At 38.1% G+C, this 20612-nt stretch overlaps 2 protein-coding genes across 6 annotated transcripts in view; one reads left to right on the forward strand and one right to left on the reverse strand.

Annotated features, from left to right (window-relative positions):
• FBXL5 (F-box and leucine rich repeat protein 5) overlaps positions 1-10634 on the forward strand; it is a 48571-nt gene extending 37937 nt beyond the window's left edge. For both annotated transcript variants that reach the window (XM_042984901.1, XM_042984902.1), the window contains exons 10-11: positions 2664-2812; positions 9838-10634. In XM_042984901.1, the coding sequence (XP_042840835.1) occupies positions 2664-2812; positions 9838-9914 (226 nt within the window). In that variant the 3' untranslated portion in view covers positions 9915-10634. The remainder of the gene's footprint in view (positions 1-2663; positions 2813-9837) is intronic.
• A 3088-nt stretch (positions 10635-13722) lies between these two features.
• CC2D2A (coiled-coil and C2 domain containing 2A) overlaps positions 13723-20612 on the reverse strand; it is a 164837-nt gene continuing 157947 nt past the window's right edge. For all 4 annotated transcript variants that reach the window (XM_042984903.1, XM_042984905.1, XM_042984904.1 and 1 more), the window contains 4 exons: positions 19822-19944; positions 18184-18242; positions 16288-16465; positions 13723-14930 (listed from right to left, as the gene is read on the reverse strand). In XM_042984903.1, the coding sequence (XP_042840837.1) occupies positions 14742-14930; positions 16288-16465; positions 18184-18242; positions 19822-19944 (549 nt within the window). In that variant the 3' untranslated portion in view covers positions 13723-14741. The remainder of the gene's footprint in view (positions 14931-16287; positions 16466-18183; positions 18243-19821; positions 19945-20612) is intronic.

The following is a 20612-nucleotide window of genomic DNA, read 5'->3' on the forward strand; positions in this document are numbered from 1 at the left end:
CCTGATCTTTGAATGTCTAGTAGTTTTTGATTGGATACCAGATAATGTGAATTATACATTGTTGAATTCTGGATTTTGTTCTATTCCTCTAAAGATTACTATTTTGGAATCATTCCCTGGTCTGTATTGTTTCTATAACTTGTGTATATTTCTGTAACTTTTTGTTTTCTTATTGCATATATTGTCAATACTTTGTTTAAATATTTCTTTCCCCAGTTGAGGGCAGAACCTGTGTTTCATTCATCCTGCATTTTTTATGGGTTAGGCTTGTGCCTGACATACTTGGACGTTGGTGGTAAAAAGCAGACTAGAGTGATCTCCCTAGAATGCATTTCTTATTACTTGTTATTACTCTTCTATCTAAACCTTTCAGTGAGTTCAGTTGCACTTTGGTTAAGTCTAAATTCTTGGCCTTTGCTTACCTCTGTAGTTTATATCTTATTTCTTAAATCTCTAAATTTTGATTTGGTCACATCCTCACCCCTGCCAAAAAAAAAAAAAAAAAAAAAAAGACAAGAAACAGACATCTCTCTCTCTCTCTCTCTCTCTCTCTCTCTCTCTCACACACACACACACACACACACACACACACACACACACACACAGAGCCATCCTATCTTTAGCCATATGCATCTATTTTCTTTTCCTCCAAGGCACCATATTTCTTACATTTAGATATTTGTATTTGCTTTCTCTGTCTGTAACATACATTTATTGGCCAATTTCTGTTTTTTTCTATCACAGTTTAAATGTCCCTTCTTAAAGGAAACCTTTTTGGGTCCCTCTCCTTCCCCCATCAGTGCCCTTCTGTGTGTTCCTGGGAGACCGTACATCATATGGTATTATAATTGCATATTTATTTTTGACTTGTTTGATTTCCCATTAAGCTCAATGAGAGCCTCTCTTGACATCTTTTTTTTTAAATAATTTTTTAAATTACATTTTATTTATTTTTGATAGAGACAGAGCACAAGTGGGGGAGGGACAGAGAGAGAGGGAGACAAAGAATCCGAAGCAGGCTCCAGGCTCCGAGCTCCAAGCTGTCAGAACAGAGCCAGACTCTCAGAGTGGGGCTCGAACTCACAAACCGCGAGATCATGACCCGAGCCGAAGTCGGACGCTCAACCGACTGAGCCAGCCAGGCGCCCCTTGACATCTCTTTTAAGATAGACTGTTTCAGTTTTCAGAACTTTATATTGTACAGAAAATTAATGTTCTCAGTTTTGTTCCTGATATTTTTTTAGCTCTGCCATTGTCATTTGAGCTCACTTCTCATTTTATCCTATTTATATTAATGTTTTTATTCTAGGATATGCCATTAGGGTTTCATTTTTACTGACATGTAATTCACTTACCATTAAATTCATTCTTTTAAAGTGTACAAATCAGTGGTTTTAGTAGATTTACAAGGTTGGCAAGCATCAGCACTAATTCAGAAACATTTTCTTCATACCATAGGGAAATTATATACTGTTTAACAGTTATTCCCCTTTGCCCCCAGCCCCTAGCAACCTCCGATCTACTTTGTCTCTATGCCTATTCTGCCTGTTTTGGATATTTCATGTAAATAGATGCATACAAGGGCACCTGGGTGGCTCAGTTGAGCATCTGACTCTTGATTTCTGCTCAGGTCATGATCTCATGGTTTGTGGGTTAGAGCCCCATGTAGGGCTCTGCACTGACAGCGCTGAGCCTGCTTGCAGTTCTTTCTCACCTTCACTCTCTGCTCCTCCCTGGCTCATGCTCTCTGTCTCTCTCTCTCTCAAAAGATATAAACATTAAAAAAATCGATTCGGGGTGCCTGGGTGTCTCAGTCAGTTGGGCGTCTGACTTTGGCTCAGGTCATGCTCTCACAGTTCGTGGGTTCAAGCAACCACATCAGGCTCTGTGCTGACAGCTCAGAGCCTGGAGCGTGCTTCGGATTCTGTGTCTCTATCTCTCTGTCCCTCCCCTGACCGTGCTGTGTCTCCGTCTCTCAAAAATAAATAAACATGAAAAAAAATGTTTTTAAGTAATAAAAAAATAGATTCATATGCTATGTGGCCTTTTGTGTCTGGCCTTTTTCACTTAGCATGATGTTTTCCGGGTTCATCCATTTGGTAGCATGTGTCAGTAGTTTATGGCTATATAATGTCTGTTTATCCATTCATTTTAATTAATTAAAATTTGGGTTGCTTCCACTTATTGGCTATTATGAATGATGCTGCTGCGAACATTTCTTTGCAAGTTACCGTGTGAACATATGTTTTCAGTTGTCTTGGGCATATGCCTAGGAGAAGCGTTGGGTCGTATGCTCTCTAACTCTGAGGAACTGCCAAAACTAGTCCGTAATTTTCTTGATAATTTTCACTTAGTCTGTAGGAGAATGAAGATTATAGTTCCAAGATTTAGTACTTCTTTCTAAGAATTGAGTTACTGTTAAGTTCTTCTAAAGAAAAATTTCATAGACTTGTTTATTGAATGTCTTGAGGAAAAATGTAAGAAGTTTTTCTCAGGTAAATTACTGCTGCCTAAGTAGGAGGTTAGTTACCGTGTTTTATAGAAATTCTTGAATTTTGTCCTTATCAAATTGGAAGATCTGTTAATAGTGGTCCAGTAGGCCATAGGAATATATAATTTTCATAGATTAATATATTCTAATTGTTGGATTGTTTCTCTTACAGGGTTTTGACTCTGGGAGGAGGGCTGCCTTATTTGGAGCACCTTAATCTCTCTGGTTGTCTTACTGTAACTGGTGCAGGCTTGCAGGATTTGGTCTCAGCATGTCCTTCTCTAAACGATGAATACTTTTACTACTGTGACAACATTAACGGTAATGCCTTTTAATAATGAGATAATTTTGAAGGAATAGATTTAAAAAACTTTAGCAGTTCTGATAATTCTTAGGGTTTGTATTTAATTTTCTAGATTTGTAATTACCAAACTGTTTTACTTTCAGTGGTAGTCCTTTACATTTGATAAAATTAAAAAATCACATGTTTTCATTAATTAGCTCCTGTAAAGGTAAGTTTTTCTTGCAGATGGGTATTTCAAATATCTGTCATGCCAGATTTTTGGAATATGTAGCAGTTTAATACATTCTTAAATGGTAAGTTGTAGAAATACTAAAATTCTTATAAAATTTTGGGAAACTCTTCTAGTGATGTAGCACTCATTAACAATTTAGATGTATTGATGTTCTAGATACACTGTTTCTTAGGGATGATCACTCAGTTTTCTTGTGGGACAACTTTAAAAAATGCAGTTGGAAAAGGAGGACTTTGGTAATGGGAACCTCTTGGGGATCCTGGCTCTGGTTCCAAATCAATCTCATGGAAGTTTGAGGTGGGGTTGCCATGTGATATCGAAGAGGCTGAGTTGCTTTAGACATGACTAAAATTCCTATAGTGTTATGGAGATTCCCGAACCTACTTTTAACAGTCATTAGATAAATACCTATTTTGATTGTTTTGTTTTTTTTCTTAAACCTATCCCTACCCTGTGAGCTTGTTGAGTATGTTTTTTCAAGGGATTCGATGCCCTTTTGGGCTTTTGATAGTCACTAGGAGAGACTGAAGTTTCTAGAAACATATAAAAAGCTTCTCCTCAGTTATTAGTAAGCAAATCACCCCCTGTATTTATAACTGGAAAAATATTTGTATAGTTCAGTTTCTGCTGTGAACCTTTTTACACCATAAACTGTTCCTTGAAAGCCTGTGTCATCTTAAGATGACAGGAATATCAGCTGAGTTTCTCTCAGGGAGAACAATTGACAGGAGCCAGGAAGACTGGAGGAAGGGTCTCTTTAATGACATACTTGTAGGCAGAGAAGTTAGCAAATTGCTATTTCTGGGAGATTAGATTTTCCTTAAATACATATAAAGAGACAGGAGACTGAAGCTCTTTTATTTGTGGAATCACATTGGTCACGCAAGAGATGACTTCCCTTGTTCTTGAAGTAGCAACACTAAATAGGAGCATTTCTTTGCCTTCAGTGTATAATCCAGGAATGGTGAGAATGAATGTCGTTTAGTTGCAGCCTCTAAGTGTACAACAAGTAAGTTTGATTGCTTCCATGAACAATTTGCTGCTTTTGTAGATGGCAGTGAATTTGAGATGGGAGATTTTTTTTTTAATGCACGGCTGTCATTGTACATGCAGTGTTGTACTTCCCAAGGTTTATAGGACATATTATGAAAAGTAACCAGTAAGCAGTTATTTTTATAAGAAAACATTCTCATCTTTGTCTTGCACTTGAATTGTCCACAATTGATTTTAGCATAGGTTATGTTTGTGGGAATAAATGTCACAATTGAATTTGCTAGATTTGTTTTGGGGTATATAGATGTTACAGGGTGGGGGAGATTGGATTTCAGTTCATTTTTATGATCTGCCTGCTTGTTTTGCATGTAAAATTTTTAAAACTTCTTGAAATAATTTAGGTGATGGGGTAAAGTTAAATACTTAAAGTCTTTTGCATTTTGTTAGGATGTTAGAATTTATTTCATCTTAACTGGTTTTGAATATATAAATATTAAAGTGTTCCAAAGGAGCTGCTACATTCCTCTTGTTGAATATGATTTTTTTTTTTTTGATAAATGAGTGGTAATTTTCAATAAGTGAATTTTAATGAAGATATCTGACTTTGAAAGATTTGAAAGGAAATTGATAGTGTTTGTATTATCCAATATTAAGTCTCCCTTTACAGCTTCTTAAAACATAATTCGAGGGAAATGGAGATCCTTTAAAATTTATAGGATGACTTATCATATTAACTTGTGTTCCGGAGTTCTAGCCAGTTGCTCCTAAAGTAATCTTCTGATAGAATTTTTTCCTTAAAAGGACTTACGGACAACCTAGAAAGTGTTAGAATAAAAGTTGCATTGTATCCAGTTTTGCAAGATGACACCATTGATCCAGCCTCTTTTGCTACGACTCAGTTTGCAAAGTAAATATGTACTGACCACTTATGGGGTCCCCTTTTTATTATTATTTTTAATTATTTCAGAAAGTAGTTAATATGTTTTATATATGGTCTTAGAATAATAGGGGGCATGTTTAGGTAACAGACTATTTTAAGTATTTGAGTAACATTTAAAAACGTATTTGTCAAAAGAAAGCGTACATAGTTAGCTACCAGCTCACTAACTAAAAGAAGTAAATACTGATAAACGATACTCATTAACTAAATAATGAGTGATAAGTAAAGCAGATGACCTAAGCACTGGCAGAAATTTTGGAGAAGATAAGTTAGTACCAGATATCCAAATAATACCTACTGCGAGCAAGACACTGTACTAAGCACTGGTTAAAAAATGCCATTTTTATTCTTCTGAATGATTCCTCATGACATTTACATTTGTTATTTGATAACGTTAAGATTTAAATATAAAAGAAGGCTTCTTCACCATAACGTTTAAGAAATTCTCTGTCATTTAACAAGTATTAAATGGAATCGCATAGTTTTGGAGCTCTGAAGAACACTTGGACAATGATAGCAAATAAACTTTTTGTACTTATCTGCATTTCCATGTCTGTATAATTTATGAATTAAGGTAGATTAGCTCATAGTTCTGGAGGTGACACAGTCTCAGATGATTTGCTTTCTTATGTTTCTAATTTAAGTTAAAGAGGAATTAAAGGTAAGTGAAGGTAAGTGCAGATATACAGCATAAATGATATACTTAAAATCCAGGAAAAACAAATTAGTAATAAAAATTTGGGGAAATAACTATAGTTAACATTCTAGCTCTTTTTATCTAATATTTTAAAAATGCTTTCTTGTAAAATTTATTTTTTACCATGCATTTAAAAATTTAATAATGCCAATTTTATTTTCCTTGTTTCTTTATTATTCCTTTATGTAATTTAGCCTTTGTATATTATAACCATTTGAGTTTTCTGTTCTATATCAACATAGACATTTGCTGGTGATGAGTCAAATATTTAAAGGGAAACTGCCTTTGAGTTGTCAGTGTTTATGGAAGTGCAGCTGGCTGCTTGAGGTACTTGGCAAAATAATGTAGGAGGTATCTTAGTTATATTTCTTTCTAATGCTGCCTCACTTTTTCTGCTGTCCATTTATTCCCTTTTCAAACAGTCCTGTGATGCTTAAGAGTCTCACTGTTAACTTTGGTTATGGTTTTCATGCTTTGGAAACTGCTCTTCTTTTCTGTTTACTACAATATGAGACTAACCAAAGTTAAAAACAGTGGTTATCTTTACTTTTGCTTTGCCCTAGGCCTTTAAATAGAATAAAATCTCCTCATGGTTGACATCACTTTCATGATTATTAGGATTAGACACCTGGTCTGTAACCTTAAGACGGGATTGTAGTTTTGAGATAGTATTGCAATTATTGTTTAAGTACCCACCACCTTCTCTAGATCGATCAATGCTTTGCTTTGCTTTGCTTGCTTTCTCTCTTTCTTTCTTCCTTTCTTCCTTTCTTTCTTTCTTCTTTCTTTTTCTTCTTTCTTTCTTTCTTTCTTTCTTTCTTTCTCCTTTCCTTCCTTCCTTTCTTCTTTCTTTCTTTCTTTCTTTCTTTTTTCCTTTCTTTCTTTCTTTCTTTCTTTCTTTCTTTCTTTCTTTCTTTCTTTCTTTTCTTCCTCCCTCCCTCCTTTCTTTATTCCTCCCTCCCTTCCTCTCTTTCTCTCTTTCTTTCTCTCTTTCTCTCTTTCTTTCTTCAAGCAGACATGAGTTTGGGAGGGACACAGGGAGAGGGACAGCCCAAGCAGGCTCTGAGCTGCTGGTACAAACCATCAGATCATGACCTGTGCTGAAACCCAGGAGTCAGATGCCCCACTGATTGAGGCACCCACACGCTGCAGATTCTACTTTTTGATTTGAAAACACTTACATATTAATTCTGTCTCTTCACTCTGTATACTTAGAATCCCATTGAAACTCAGATATTCTAGTGCATATTTGAAGGAGTGGGGAATTTGTTTTGTGATGTTAATACGGAGATGCTGACAGATAAGCAGGGTTGGGTTACTTTCAACCTAATATGGGACACACATTTTTCTTCCCCTGTTATCTCTAGTACCATCCTTTAGACTTTTGAGAGCAGAGAGTGACCCAGGTAGACCTGAAGCTGCTGAGCCTGTTTTTTTGGAGAGGATGGTGACCAGCTGTTTAGTATTTGGAAAGATAGGAATCTCTAGAAGAGCTTCCTTGATCCTATTGGCCCCTTGGCAGCTAGCTCCCTTTTATTATTCCCTGCCTTAGAACTGTGCTTCACTTGCTTTCATCCAACACTTCCGATTTTCCCCAGGCCATTGTTGAAATCAGCATAAAGTTTCTTCCTTACCTTTCTGTCCTTTTAAAAAATAGGAATATGGAAATTTTAAAGTATTTTAGGGAGTTTTAGTTGGAAAGTTGTTTTAAAATCTCCAAGTCTCTTTCCTCTTATTTCTCCCTTTTAAAGACTCTAGAGTAGAATTACATACTGAGAAATACATTTTTGCAGAATCCACCAGTTTAAGCATTTCATCCTAGGACTGCATGTCAGGCAGGGTCATGGTAGTGAGGCGGGAGATTGGCTCTTGATGATCGGGAGTAGGTGATTGGCAAGCAGAGCAGGAACGAGTGTTTTACGGGGTGAGGAAAGACGAGCTAGGAAAAGGTGGCACGGGGAAAAGCTGCAAATCTGTTCAGAAGGAAAACTTGGTCAAAGGTTGTGGGAGAAGAGTCTCTAATACATATCTGATAATATGTTCTAGGACGTTTTGGTTTTGGTTAAGATGGCTAACCTGGAGTCTTGTTTTCAGGGAAAATAATAACAAAATGCTGCTTCGTGAATTTTAAATATTTGACACACTGAACTTTTCATTTTTTAAAATAGAACAGATTTTAATTTTGATTAAATAAAAAATGGGCTTGTAATTCAATTTTATATTTGAAATAATTTTAAACTTTGTTAGGAAAAATTTTAAACATATAAACATGGAATAATACAATGAAGCCTCATGTGTTACTGACTTTGGCAGTTATAAACGTGTGACCGATCTTCTGCCATATTAGCATTGCCCGCTCCCGTACCCGTGCCCCACATTGCAGGCATCACCTCTGTTTTAAAATTAAACATAAGTATTTGAAAATAAATGAAGTCCTAACCCATTGCAGTCCCACATATGCTGGTAAAGTTCATTAGTTTCTTTTCTTAAAGATGTGTTATTTCCATATTGAAATCCATAAACATTATACTTCATTGTTTGTATATCGAAAGAAGTGTGCCCTTGGTATTTTGTGTATGCCATTTTGGGACTACAAGGAAAAGTTAAATTCTGGGAAATAAGTGTTTTGTGTGTTTAGATGCAAGTAGTCTTTTTCTTATGTTGATGTTAACATAAATGCCTTCTTTTGCAGTGGATTACTACTCTATTATTTCATCTGTTTCTTTGATGTTTCTTTAAAGTTTATTTATTTATTTTGAGAGAGAAAGGGAGAGAGTGTGCACGCAAGTGGGCAAAGGGCAGGGAGAGAGAGAATCCCAAGCAGGCTCCACACTGCCACTGCAGAGCCTGATGCGGGGCTCGAACCCACGAAACATGAGATCATGACCTGAGCCGAAGTCAGATGCTTAACCGACTGAGCCACCCTGGCGCCATTTATTTACTTTTGAGAGAGAGAGAGCGAGAGAGTGTGTGCACATGTTTGAGCAGGGGAGGGGTTGGAGAAAGAGAGCAAAGAGAGAAAGAAAATCCCAAGCAGGCTCTGGACTTTAGTGTAGAGCCAGACATGGGGCTTGAACTCACAAACTGTGACCTGAAATCAAGAACCTGAGCCGAAATCAAGAGTTGGATGCTTAACCAACTGAGCCACCCAGGTGCCCTGCATTGCTACTTTAAAAAACAGATTGCTATTTTAAAAAACAAAACAAAGCTTATTTGAAATATGTTTCTGAGTTGAACTAGATATCAATCCTGAATACTGTGATTTTTCAATTATCCATTTGACATAGTGTATAAAATTACATAGTGTATGATCTGTACATATCACAAATAACAAATGCAAGTATTTTGGTTTTGTTCGTGGTGCAGACCTACTGAAAGGCTTTGGTATAGTTAAAACATCCTTTTGCACATTTGCCTGCCTTTATGAAAACTATGATTCATTCAAAGAACTTAACTTTTGTGTATGTGCCATGATATCTCTCCTTTGATATTTCTCACTCTGGGCTGTGTTCCCTAATGGATCTTTTATCTAGTGTTTGGGTAGCATAATGTGACTGGAATAAAATGTTAGTTACTCCACAGTGTTTTATTTTTCTTTCTAATTGAGTCACAGGTTTTATTATGTCTTAGATATGTTTATTTAACTAATCATTGATTATATTAATTCTGGAAGATAATTTCACGTAACTCTCACCATTTGTTTTGCTACAGATGTTAAATAAAAATAAGGAGAACGTGTTCAGTCTGTCTATATAGTTTATTGAAGTTTTGAATATAATGTTTACTGTAATTGCTGAATAGTGGATTCTTTAGCTGATGTATTACGGATGGGGCTGTTTTTGTTTTAATTATATTTCTAGGAAGGATGTTGACAGTTTAAGAAATCTGTTGTTAAGTTGCCCTACAACATTACTTCTGTGGGTTATCTTTTTGTCTTAGATTTTTATTTTGTAAGATTGTTGCCAAAACAATTATTTCTTTCCTTTTTTTCCTATAGATTTTGGACCAGTTAAAGTAGAACTGCTGTTGGCTATTTTTGTGTCTAATTTTTTATACAATCATTGGGACGTTTTATTTCTATGTTATACATGGATTGCTAGTAAAAAAAAGTCAGATGTCTTAGCTCTTTCACGTGATCTCTAAGAAATTCCTCCTTTCACACTTTTCTGTTTTTATACAGGTCCTCATGCTGATACCGCCAGCGGATGCCAGAATTTGCAGTGTGGTTTTCGAGCCTGCTGCCGCTCTGGCGAATGACCCTTGACTCCTGATCTTTGTCTACTTCATTTAGCTGAGCAGGCTTCCTTTCATGCACTTTACTTATAGCACATTTCTTGTGTTAACCATCCCTTTTTGAGTGTGACTTGTTTTGGCCCCATGTCTTACAGCCTCAGAAATCTTAACTTACCAGTGAATTGTACAGTGTTGTTTCTCTTGCAATCATATTTTTGTTTTAGAAAGGGATTAGATCTTTTCATAAGGGTGAGAACAGTTTTATTGGTTTTCTTTTAAATGGAATGCTTTGAAAAGAATGTCACTAATGCCATGCCATTTGAAGTATTTTTTAGATTAATTTGAGTTTTAAAGTCAATGGGGGTTATTGGTTCTCTTTATATATAAACACTGTACCAAGCTTTGCAGATCCTTTCAAACATACATTTCTGAAGTTTTATTTTCAAAGATAGCACATTTTGAAAACCAGTCTTTTTTTCCCCATGTTTCCTTTATTTGAACAATTCTCAGAGGGCCAATTCAAACATACCCATATATAAGGTTCCTTAAGATAATAGAATAAATTGGCTTCTTTGTGTTAGCTCAGTGAGCTAGCAAAGCACCAATGTATTTGTATTTGCTTTCTTCAGATACTCCTGGTTCCTACCACTGTCCCTAAATTGTCAAATTTGGAAGGGATTTTTAAAAATTCCACAATCCTTTGAAGAAATGTATCAATAAAATTTACTTTGAGGACTTTACCAAGTAATTTTTTGGTGTTTTGATTTTATTAGAAATCTCAATTCACATTTACATTAGTGTAAAATAAGATTAAATATTTTGTTTGGAGCTCCCATGAAGTCATGATCCTGGCAGTTTTAGACAGATACCTAATTTTGTTTAGCTGAATGGTCTTTTTTGAAATTATTTGTGCAGTAGCCAGAATTTGTGTATGTCTATCTCCATTGCTGTGTGAAAAGACAGTGGGAGTGGGAACCTGTCATTCAGAAAAACACATATTGAATCAGTTTTTTAAAAAATGTTTGTTTATTTTATTTAAAAAAAAATTTTTTTTTTAACATTTATTTTATTTTTGAGACAGAGACAAAGCATGAATGGGGGAGGGTCAGAGAGAGGGAGACACAGAATCTGAAACAGGCTCCAGGCTCTGGGCTGTCAGCACAGAGCCCGACGCGGGGCTTGAACTCACAGACCGCGAGATCATGACCTGAGCCGAAGTCGGCCGCTTAACCGACTGAGCCACCCAGGCGCCCCAAAATGTTTATTTTTGAGAGAGAAAGAGTGCTTGAGCAAGCATGAGCAGGGGAGGGGCCAAGAGGAGGGGGTGGGGTGGACAGAGGATCCCAAGCGAGCTCTGTGCTGACAGCAGAGAGCCCGATGTGGGGCTTGAACTAATGAACTGTGAGATCATGACCTGAGCTGAGGTTGGACGCTTAACTGACTGAGTTCCCCAGGCGCCCCTGAATCAGTTTTCTGTAATGTGCTGTATAATGTTGTGTCCAAAAAAGAACAGTCGGCAGCATGCCATCCATCTGCTGTTGGAAATACGTGCAAGTCTGTGGAAGAGGAAGCAGTCTTGCAGTCTTGTTACTTGTGGTCCCAGGCGTTCTTTTGTTTGTTTTATTGAGGGACAGGAGGACTAGGAAAGATACAAACTACAGCAGACAGATTTCAGTTCAGGCGAAGAGAAGACTATGTTAGACAGCTGTCTAAAGATGAAGGAAGAATCATTTGATGAGAAATCCACCCATTCTTTTAAGTCTCACTATCATTTGAATTAAACATGGCAGGGGAGACCCACCTCTTGGGGCGTGGCTATGATAATGACTCCGAAGTTTCCCCTCTTGTCAGGGTTCTCTCCTTGTGTCACAGTTGACACTTGCAAAATGTTTCTTGCATGTGGGAAAAGACAGCTGTGTAAGCAGACCATCTTACTTGTTTGAGCTTGTACCTCTTAGGTGGTTCCGTGGCACCTGGTCACCTCCTTTAAAGGTCTGGCCTAAGCACAAAGAAGTGACTTCTTGATTCCCTTAGCTTGAAAGGAAATCTGAGCTTAGCACTTACAGGATCTGAAGTTTTATTTTGTAAGGTTGATTCTCTTGTAGTTACTGTATTTTTATTTCCTTAAGTGTTTAATAAACCTGATTTGAGCAGTTCCCATCAGGGACCATTTCAGTAAAACAAACTACGAGAATTCTTCTGGAGTGAGTCCATCCAACCCCAACTGCATCTCGTCTGTATTTACATGAATCGTAAGTAAAATTACTCATCTGGACTCCTGGCCCTGAGTAATCAAGTGATGAGTAAAGTTTATCCTCCATGTAACCACAGAACAGTATACTATTTGGGGAGGAGAAATTGTGATAACACTTACGGGGAAAAAATCATGATTCATTGTTGCAGAACTTGACTTAAATGTTCTCCTTTTCAGTTAATTAATTTGAGCGGCTAATTTCCTCAGGGTACCAGGTAATTGAGGTGTCTCCCTTTGTCCTGTGCTTCTTGATATTAGCAAACCATTAAATAGGCCTTGGCAGTCTTGGGCTAAATGGACTTCAGTGTGTCAGCACGTTGTTATATGGAGACTCACTGTTTTCCTACTCTACCTCTCCTTTAGTTGCATGGGGAGATAGACAACATAAGTTATGTCTAATTTTTATACATTAACTTCAGGGGATACTTATTTAGTATTTGATGAAACACTATATATACTTGTTTTACATTTACCTTGGGTTTTGTAATTGATTTCATGAATTATTGGGACTGTTCATTCTTAGAATAAAATACAAGTTAATGTAAAATGCCTTGGGGTGCCTGACATCAGGTGCTCAGTCAGTGCTGGGTGGTGTTCTAAGTACCTATACTTACATATACTGACTTGTTTAAACAGTGAGACGAAGTAAGTCATGTGATCATTTTGATCTTATGGGGAAAATAAGTAGCAGAGAGGTTAACTTGTCCGTGGATTACCCTGGTAATGACTGTTAGGGGTCAGTCTTTGAACTCTCCCTTAAGAGTTCATAGTTGAGTTATCAGGGGCCTGTAAATACATAATTGTGATATAATTTGATAGAGGAAGGCATAAGGGAGTAAAGCAAAAGGTGAAAGTTTTTCCTTAATTGGTCCCTCTTTATTTTTATTTTTATTTTTTTTTTAAGTGATTCCAGCTAATCACTGGTTCTCAACTGGAGGCAGTTGATCCCACAGAGGACATTACACAACATCTGGAAACATGTTTGGTTGTCACATCTTGGCAGAGTTGGCAGGAAGGGATGCAACTGGCATCTAGTGGGGAGGGCTCAGGGGTGCTGCTAAACATCCTCTGATGCACAGGTCCGCCCTCCGCAGCCACACACTACTTGGCCCAGAATGTCAGTAGTGCTTCTGCTGAGAAATCCTGCTTTATGTATTTCTGTTTTGTGTACATCTTTCCATGTTAGCACATACATTTAATACCTTTAAAAATTTTTTTTAAATGTTTTTAATTTTTGTTAAAAATTTTTTAAAGTTTATTTAGTTTTAGAGAGAGAGTGCATGTGCACAAGCTGGGGAGGGACAGAGAGAGGGAGACAGAACCCGAAGCAGTCTGCAGGCTCTGAGCTGTCAGCGCAGACCCCACATGGGGCTCGAACTCCCAGAATGCGAGATCCCGACCTGAGCCAAAGTCAGATAGCCGAAGTCAGGTGCTCAACCAACTGAGCCACCCCGTTGCCCCTTAATGTTTATTTTTGAGAGAGAGAGAGTGCAAGCAGGGCCGGGGCAGAGAGAGAGGGAGACCAAGGATCTGAAGCGCGCTCTGTGCTGACAGCAGAGAGCCTGATGCAGAGCTTCAACTCGTGAACTGGGAGATCATGACCTGAGCCGAAGTCTGATGCTTCACAGACTAAGCCACCCAGGCACCCCTACCTTTAATCCTTTTAATGGCTTAACTATAGTAGTGTCTGTGTCTGTCTTAGTCTGTTTGGGTTGTTATAACAGTGGTGGGTGGCTTAAACAACATTTATTTCTCATATATCTGGAGGCTGGGAAGTCCAGGCTTAGTTAAGGTGCTGGCAGATCTGGTTTCTGGTAAGGGCTGTTTTTCTGGTGTGCAGACCGCCCTCTTCTCATTGTATCCACACATGGTCTAAAGAAAGGAAGCAGACTCTCTCCTCTCTCATGATGGTGTTCACCCCAACACAGGGCCTCCACTCTCGTAACCTCCCAGAGGACCTATCTCCAAATACCATTACATAGGGGATTTGGGTTTCAAGACAGGAATTTTGTGGGATCACAAACGTTCAGTCCATAGCCATGTCTTAATTTCTTAAATGGCTTCCCTTTTGGTGCATGTTTAAGTATATTTCTTTTTTCCCCCCTAAAATACTATATTGCTTCAGTAGGAGTGTGTGTGCGTGTGCGTGTGTGCACATTTGTGTACTTGTGCATGTTTGCTCAGTATTTCTGTAGGATAAGGTCTTAAGGTATTTGGCATTAAACATAAAAACTCCGTATTGCAAAGTTGTTCCTCTTTCCCCCAGAAAAGTTGTGTTGTTTTGCTGGATCTTAAAAGTGTAATGGTATTCTGCTGGACAGGCAAAGAGGAAGGGCTTTCCAAGTGGAAGGTAAGCACAGTGGCATAAGTAGGAAGCCTATTAGTGTGAGGGGAACTGTGGGTAGCCTGAATTGAATTGAGGGTCAGGGTGGCAGAAGGCAAGACAGACTACTAAATAAAAACACTTATTTTGAAAACGATCATTTTATTTCATTATTTACAAATAATTTCTTCCTTCTGATGTGATGAGTATCACTTAAGATTATTGTCCTATGAAATAGTTTCTACATGATATAAAAAGTATACGATGAAAAAAGTTACCTGTTGCGTATGAGAGAGGCAACATAGATCCAAACAGACAAAACATTTTTGGGGTATGGGTGGATATATACAGCTAAAGCAAATTCAACATTAGGAACATCAATATTATGTACTCCAGTGCTATATACTGCTTCAATTAAAGGCTTCAGTTCAGAATAGGGCATGTGAAGGGGAAATCCAGAGAACTGAAGGAAAAAAACACAACCAAGATTTGTGGTCATTAGTGAAGCTTGAAGATTTCATTGTATTTTTTCTTCCTGTAAACATACGCAATTCTTAATTCTCTTGTCTTCTTCTGCGTCTCAAAGTCACTTGTTTAGTTCTGCTCTTCTATTCAACTATATATTAGCAATACAGAAAATGGAGAGGGGCCAGATGGCTCTTTTGTTTAGTTGCTAGTATATTGGTGTATAAGACAGCTGTTAGCACCCAGCCACCCTCCACTTCCTTTCCCTCTGCCTGATAGCCCCGAGTTTGTGTGGTAACCCATGTATTTCCAGGGACCTGGATTCAGCTAATCAACACTCTTTCCCTGTGGCCACGCCGACTGATCTGTCAAAGTGAGTCTCAGGAAACTGGATAGGAATAATGGCACACAGATGCTCTCGCCTGCTCTGCACAGTGTGTGTGCAGACGTGAGTCCTGCCCTGGAGCTGTTCCGCTATTGGATACCATGAAAACCGCGAGCCCAACACCGCTGCGCGGTGGAGGGCAGGGTGGAAAGACTTCAAGAAGTCTGGTGCACTCTGATACTGTGACTTAAATAAGCCAATGAATTCTTTTCATTGCCCAAGACTGAATTACGTGTTTTGTTCTTTGAAGACAGCCTCGCTGAAAAGCTAGTTTTAGTCGGTGAATAGAATTAAATGTCCAACTTGACGTCACGCTGTTCAGCCAACAAGGCTTACTGTCTTAGTTTGAGACTGCTTTCTAGGTTTTATTTTCTGGCTGTAGGATGTGAACACAGCACTACTGACAGGCAGGAAGGCACACGTATAATGAGAATTTTCCTTTTTTAAAAATTTTTTTAAATTTAATTTTGAGAGAGACAGAGCACAAGTGGGGGAGGGGCAGAGAGGGAGACACAGAATCTGAAGCAGGCTGCAGGCTCTGAGCTGTCAGCACAGAGCCCGATGCGGGGCTTGAACTCAAGGACCGCGAGATCATGACCTGAGCCGAAGTCGGACATTTAATCGACTGAGCCACCCAGGCATCCCTGGTTGGTTTCACCTTTATGCACAGTTGAGCCTAATAGGATTTAGCCAGATATTTTAATTGTATTCAAGACTTTTGAATGCATTTTATTTAAGGTATTTTTCATTGCATTACTCTCTTAGCATTTTCAGTGTCTAGAGGCATTTTGCTGTTTAATAATAGCTTAATTACTAAGATGTGAACTTTTAATTACATCCTTTAGCCTATGCTGCTACATCTATGTGCTTTGGAGAGCAGAGTCAGCATTTTGATTCCAAAAATCCATTACCAAGCAATTTCCAATTTGAAATGCAGTCCACAGGCTCAGTTTAGAGCCATTGCACTTACCCGGTAGTCTCCCAGCTGCTTGAGCAGCTCTCCTCTGTGGTCGTCTTCCACGTCCTCTCCTCGGCTTCTCTCCAACAGAGGCAGGAAGTGTCGTAGCGCAGAGGTGCAGTACCTGTTCCACCTGGTCAGATGCCGTGGCCGCCAGTCCATGATTTTCTCTTTGAGTATTTTTTCAATCCTGTTTATAAAAAAGAAGCTCCATCTTTTGCTGATTGGATTCTGTCAGCAAAGGTACAGCTTGTATACGGTGGGGATTCAGGTGACAGGGTCATTCACTAGGCACATTTATGTTGAAAGCCTTAACTCTCTGTAGGGCTGTTAATACCGCATGTTGATTCTTTACCCTGTGCTGTGATTTCTGTTGATGAGTATTGTTTTCCTAGATTGCCTCGAAACTGTTTTCAGAAAAGCCATCCTCACTAAGCTTTATATCCTATGGATCCAGTACCTGTCATATTAGCTATAAAGCAGGATATCAAAAATTAAGTTTCAAACACAGAATAAAGGAAAATAGCTACCATTTATTGAGCCTTTTTTTTTTTTTTTTTAACCAGGTACTGTGCAAAATGCTTTTTTTTTTTTTTTTTTTTTTTTTTTTTAATTTTTATTTAATCCTAACAGTGACTTGGGGGCACCTTGGTGGCTTAGTTGGTTAAGCATCTGACTTCGGTTCAGGTCATGATTTCACAATCCGTGAGTTCGAAACCCACATCGGGCTCTGTGCTGACAGCTGGAGCCTGGTACCTGCTTGGGATTCTGTGTCTCCCTCTCTCTCTGCCCCCGTCCCACTCATGCTCTGTCTCTCTCTCAAAAGTTAATAAACATTAATCCTAACAGTGACTCTATGGGTGGATTTTACTTACCTGGGGACAGTTTGAAGTAGGATAAGTGAGTTGACAATGGCAAGGGAACTGGGGTTTGAGTCAAAACGCTGTCAATTCTAAAGCCTCCTGTGTATCCCTAACCAAACACAGATTTAGGGAACCAGCCAGCTCCCCACTGCTCAGTAGCTGTAGGATCCACTTCTCGTTTGGCACATTATACATATTTTCATTCTGGGTTTCAAGATGGCCCGAGCAAGAGAGTATGGGTGAATTGCCACACACTTCATCAGTATTGGAAGAATAAATGATGTGGGTCTAATTAATACAGTATCCTGAAACCATCAGAAGAAACAAAAAAGACTTTTGGGGGGAGTTAGTTGCTCTAGGTGGGGGTCTCCAGTAAGGCTTTACATAGACTTGAAATTGAGAATAAATTGGTGTCTTCTAGTCGTAATAACTTAAAAAGGGTCACAGTTATTCTTGTGTGTTTGACATGCTGCTCTTCACACAGCTTGATACACTAGAAAGAGCACACAGGCTTTGAAATCAGAAAGACCTGGCTGGGCACAGAAGCCCCCTCTAACACTTAACAAGTATGCCGACCTCTCTGAACCTCAGTTTCCACATTTGCAAAACTGGAAGAGTACGTTTTGTTTTACAGGGTTATGAGGATTATGGGGATTTAATATACTTAAATCTCATAGAGACCAGCCTTCCCCATGTGTTCGCTTTATAAACTAGCTGCAGTTCAGTAAGCCACTATTGGACAAAAGAGGCATATTTTAAGTTGAGGATTATGACATGTCTGAACAGGAACCATAACAACATGATGCTGAACTCTAATCTGAGGTAAAGTTTTGGAAAACTACCTGTCATTGCTGGAGCTCACTTCTGTTTGTTCCATCCACCCTTTGGGCTGTGGCATTTAGAGATCACATCTGTATTTGGTATCTGTCTATAAACATGAACTAAAGTTTAACTGCTCAGATTATGGATCCAGGCTGAGAATTGTTTAATTTGGGATTACACTCCTAGTGACCGATTGCATGTGGATTTATGGGTATTGTACGACCTGTCTTGTAGCTCAGCTGCGGCCGCTTTGTCTGTGCGCTGGTAAATTAGTTCTTCTGGCTATAAAAGAGGAAATAGTTCAGAAATTCCAGAAAAACACTTAACTTGAATTTGAATAGCTATACATCCTTTTCTAAATCTTTTCAAAAAAGTTACGAAATCTCAGACTTTCAGATATAGTATAATGGATGCCAATGTACCCATGACCCACCTGAAGTACAATATCACAAATAAATTATGGCGGTTTGGTTCTTTCTCATTTTCATCTCCTTTCTCATCACAGAGAGAAATTCAGAGGACCTGAATTTGTTTTTTAGCACTTTGGTTCAACATACAACTACTGTGAGCCAGGCATTTTTTTCAGGTGATGGGTATATAGCCATGAATAAAAATCCCTGCTCTCCTGGTGTTTACATCACACCTGGTAGAAACAGGCAAGTTAATAAAATGTATTTATCACAGATCTATGTATCCCCAAACAATGTGTTGTTTTAGTTTGGGTATTTTCTAAACTTTATGTAATAGTTTTTGTTTTTTGTTTTTTTTTTAAAGTATAGTTGACACACAATGTTCATGAGTTTTAGGTGTACAACATAGTGATTGGACAAGTCTATTTATGCAATAGTTTTATACTGTGAATATGCAGCTTGCCTTTCCTCTCTTAACATTACCTTTAGAGATAATAACATACATATTTTTAGAGTGCTAATAAGATTTATTGACATTGATTCATTCGTGTAACTACTATAAAAGATTCCATTATGGGGGCGCCTGGGTGGCTCAGTCGGTTAAGCGTCCGACTTCAGCTCAGGTCACAATCTCACGTTCCGTGAGTTCGAGCCCCGCGTCGGGCTCTGGGCTGATGGCTCGGAGCCTGGAGCCTGCTTCCAGTTCTGTGTCTCCCTCTCTCTCTGCCCCTCCCCCGTTCATGCTCTGTCTCTGTCTCAAAAATAAATAAACGTTAAAAAATTAAAAAAAAAAGATTCCATTATGTACTATATGTATTTTATCTCATCTAACTCCAGTTTTCAGGCTAGAATCTTTCTATGAAAACAGTCTTGTATATGTCACCTTGTACACATGGAAGAATTTCTCTAGAGCACTGTTTTTTAAACTTTTTGGAAAGGTCTGGATCACAGTAAAAAATAGATTTTATACTGCACACTCAGTATACACACACACATATAAACATGTAGCTAACAAAAGTATTAGTAAACAATTTTCATGCTTACTACGTGACAATCTTACTACAGCCAGGACCCTCTAAATTAACTTTACGAGCCACTAGTGGCTCATGCCCTGTGGTATGACTTCATGTTTTAATAGCAGTCATGAAATCTGATGATTAATTTAGTGAATTGAGTCCAGCATTTAAAAAATTAAGTAGAATATATTTTGTGGTACTTTAATGTCCTGAGGCTCATTATATCAAAATTTGTTTTTCCACATTTGTATATACTGGTTCACGATAATGGTGGTAATTTCTTATTGTGAGTGGGCTCAAGTAAGTTTGAGAAACATTATTTTTAACTGCATATCTAGAAATAGAACTAAATGTCAAAAAATACCTGGCTACCCAGTATAATGATTTAAAACCCCCCACTTTTCTTAGTCTACATTGTTAATAGAAGAATTATACCTGAACACTGGAAAGGCCAGGATATAGAAGACTTCTTGAAAAGAAAGACTTCCATAGCTTGGGCTTGGTGACATCAAAATTTATCCGTAGTGGAGAGTCATGTCGTTGAATATTAAACCAAATCTAAAAAAGACAAGACTAACTTAGCATATATGGCAGCAGAAATACATATGTGTGTGAGTGTGTGTGCGCATGTGTAGAGAGGAAGCCGACAGCAAGAGAGCACACACATTTTTTGCGCATTTTGATTTGTAAAACCAGCGTGCATTTTATAATCAGACATAAAATTGTCATTGGCCATTTTTTCACATTTTTTTATATCTGAACTTGAGGTGCGCCTTACATTGATTGTAGGTTGATAAAATAAGATAGTTCCTGATAAGAAAATTTAAACTTTTTGGGAGAGGCTGGCTTTTCTAGCCTCCTAATTGAGTTAGGTGTGTGTACCTCTTTGCTTCCACAGCATCTCTGACTAGCACCTGTCTTGTTGAGGCATGCAGCATATTGGTTCTGAACCAGGCCATTTGTATTTGAATTCTGGCCCCAACATTTACTAACTGTGCGACCTTGGATGATTTATTTAAGTTCTGTGTACCTGTCTTTCCTCCTTTATAAAACTGGGTAATAGTACCCACCTCATAAAATTGTTGAGATTAAATTAATTTATCTATACCTCTTAGAACAATGCCTGTTACATAGGTGCTCAATAATTGTTTGCTAATTTTTTATTATTAGTGTGTATCATTGTTAATAATTGCCTACACCTGCCTCCTCACTAGATATTACCTTGT

Source organism: Panthera tigris, chromosome B1 (genome assembly GCF_018350195.1).
Source record: "Panthera tigris isolate Pti1 chromosome B1, P.tigris_Pti1_mat1.1, whole genome shotgun sequence".
Lineage (NCBI taxonomy): Eukaryota > Metazoa > Chordata > Mammalia > Carnivora > Felidae > Panthera > Panthera tigris.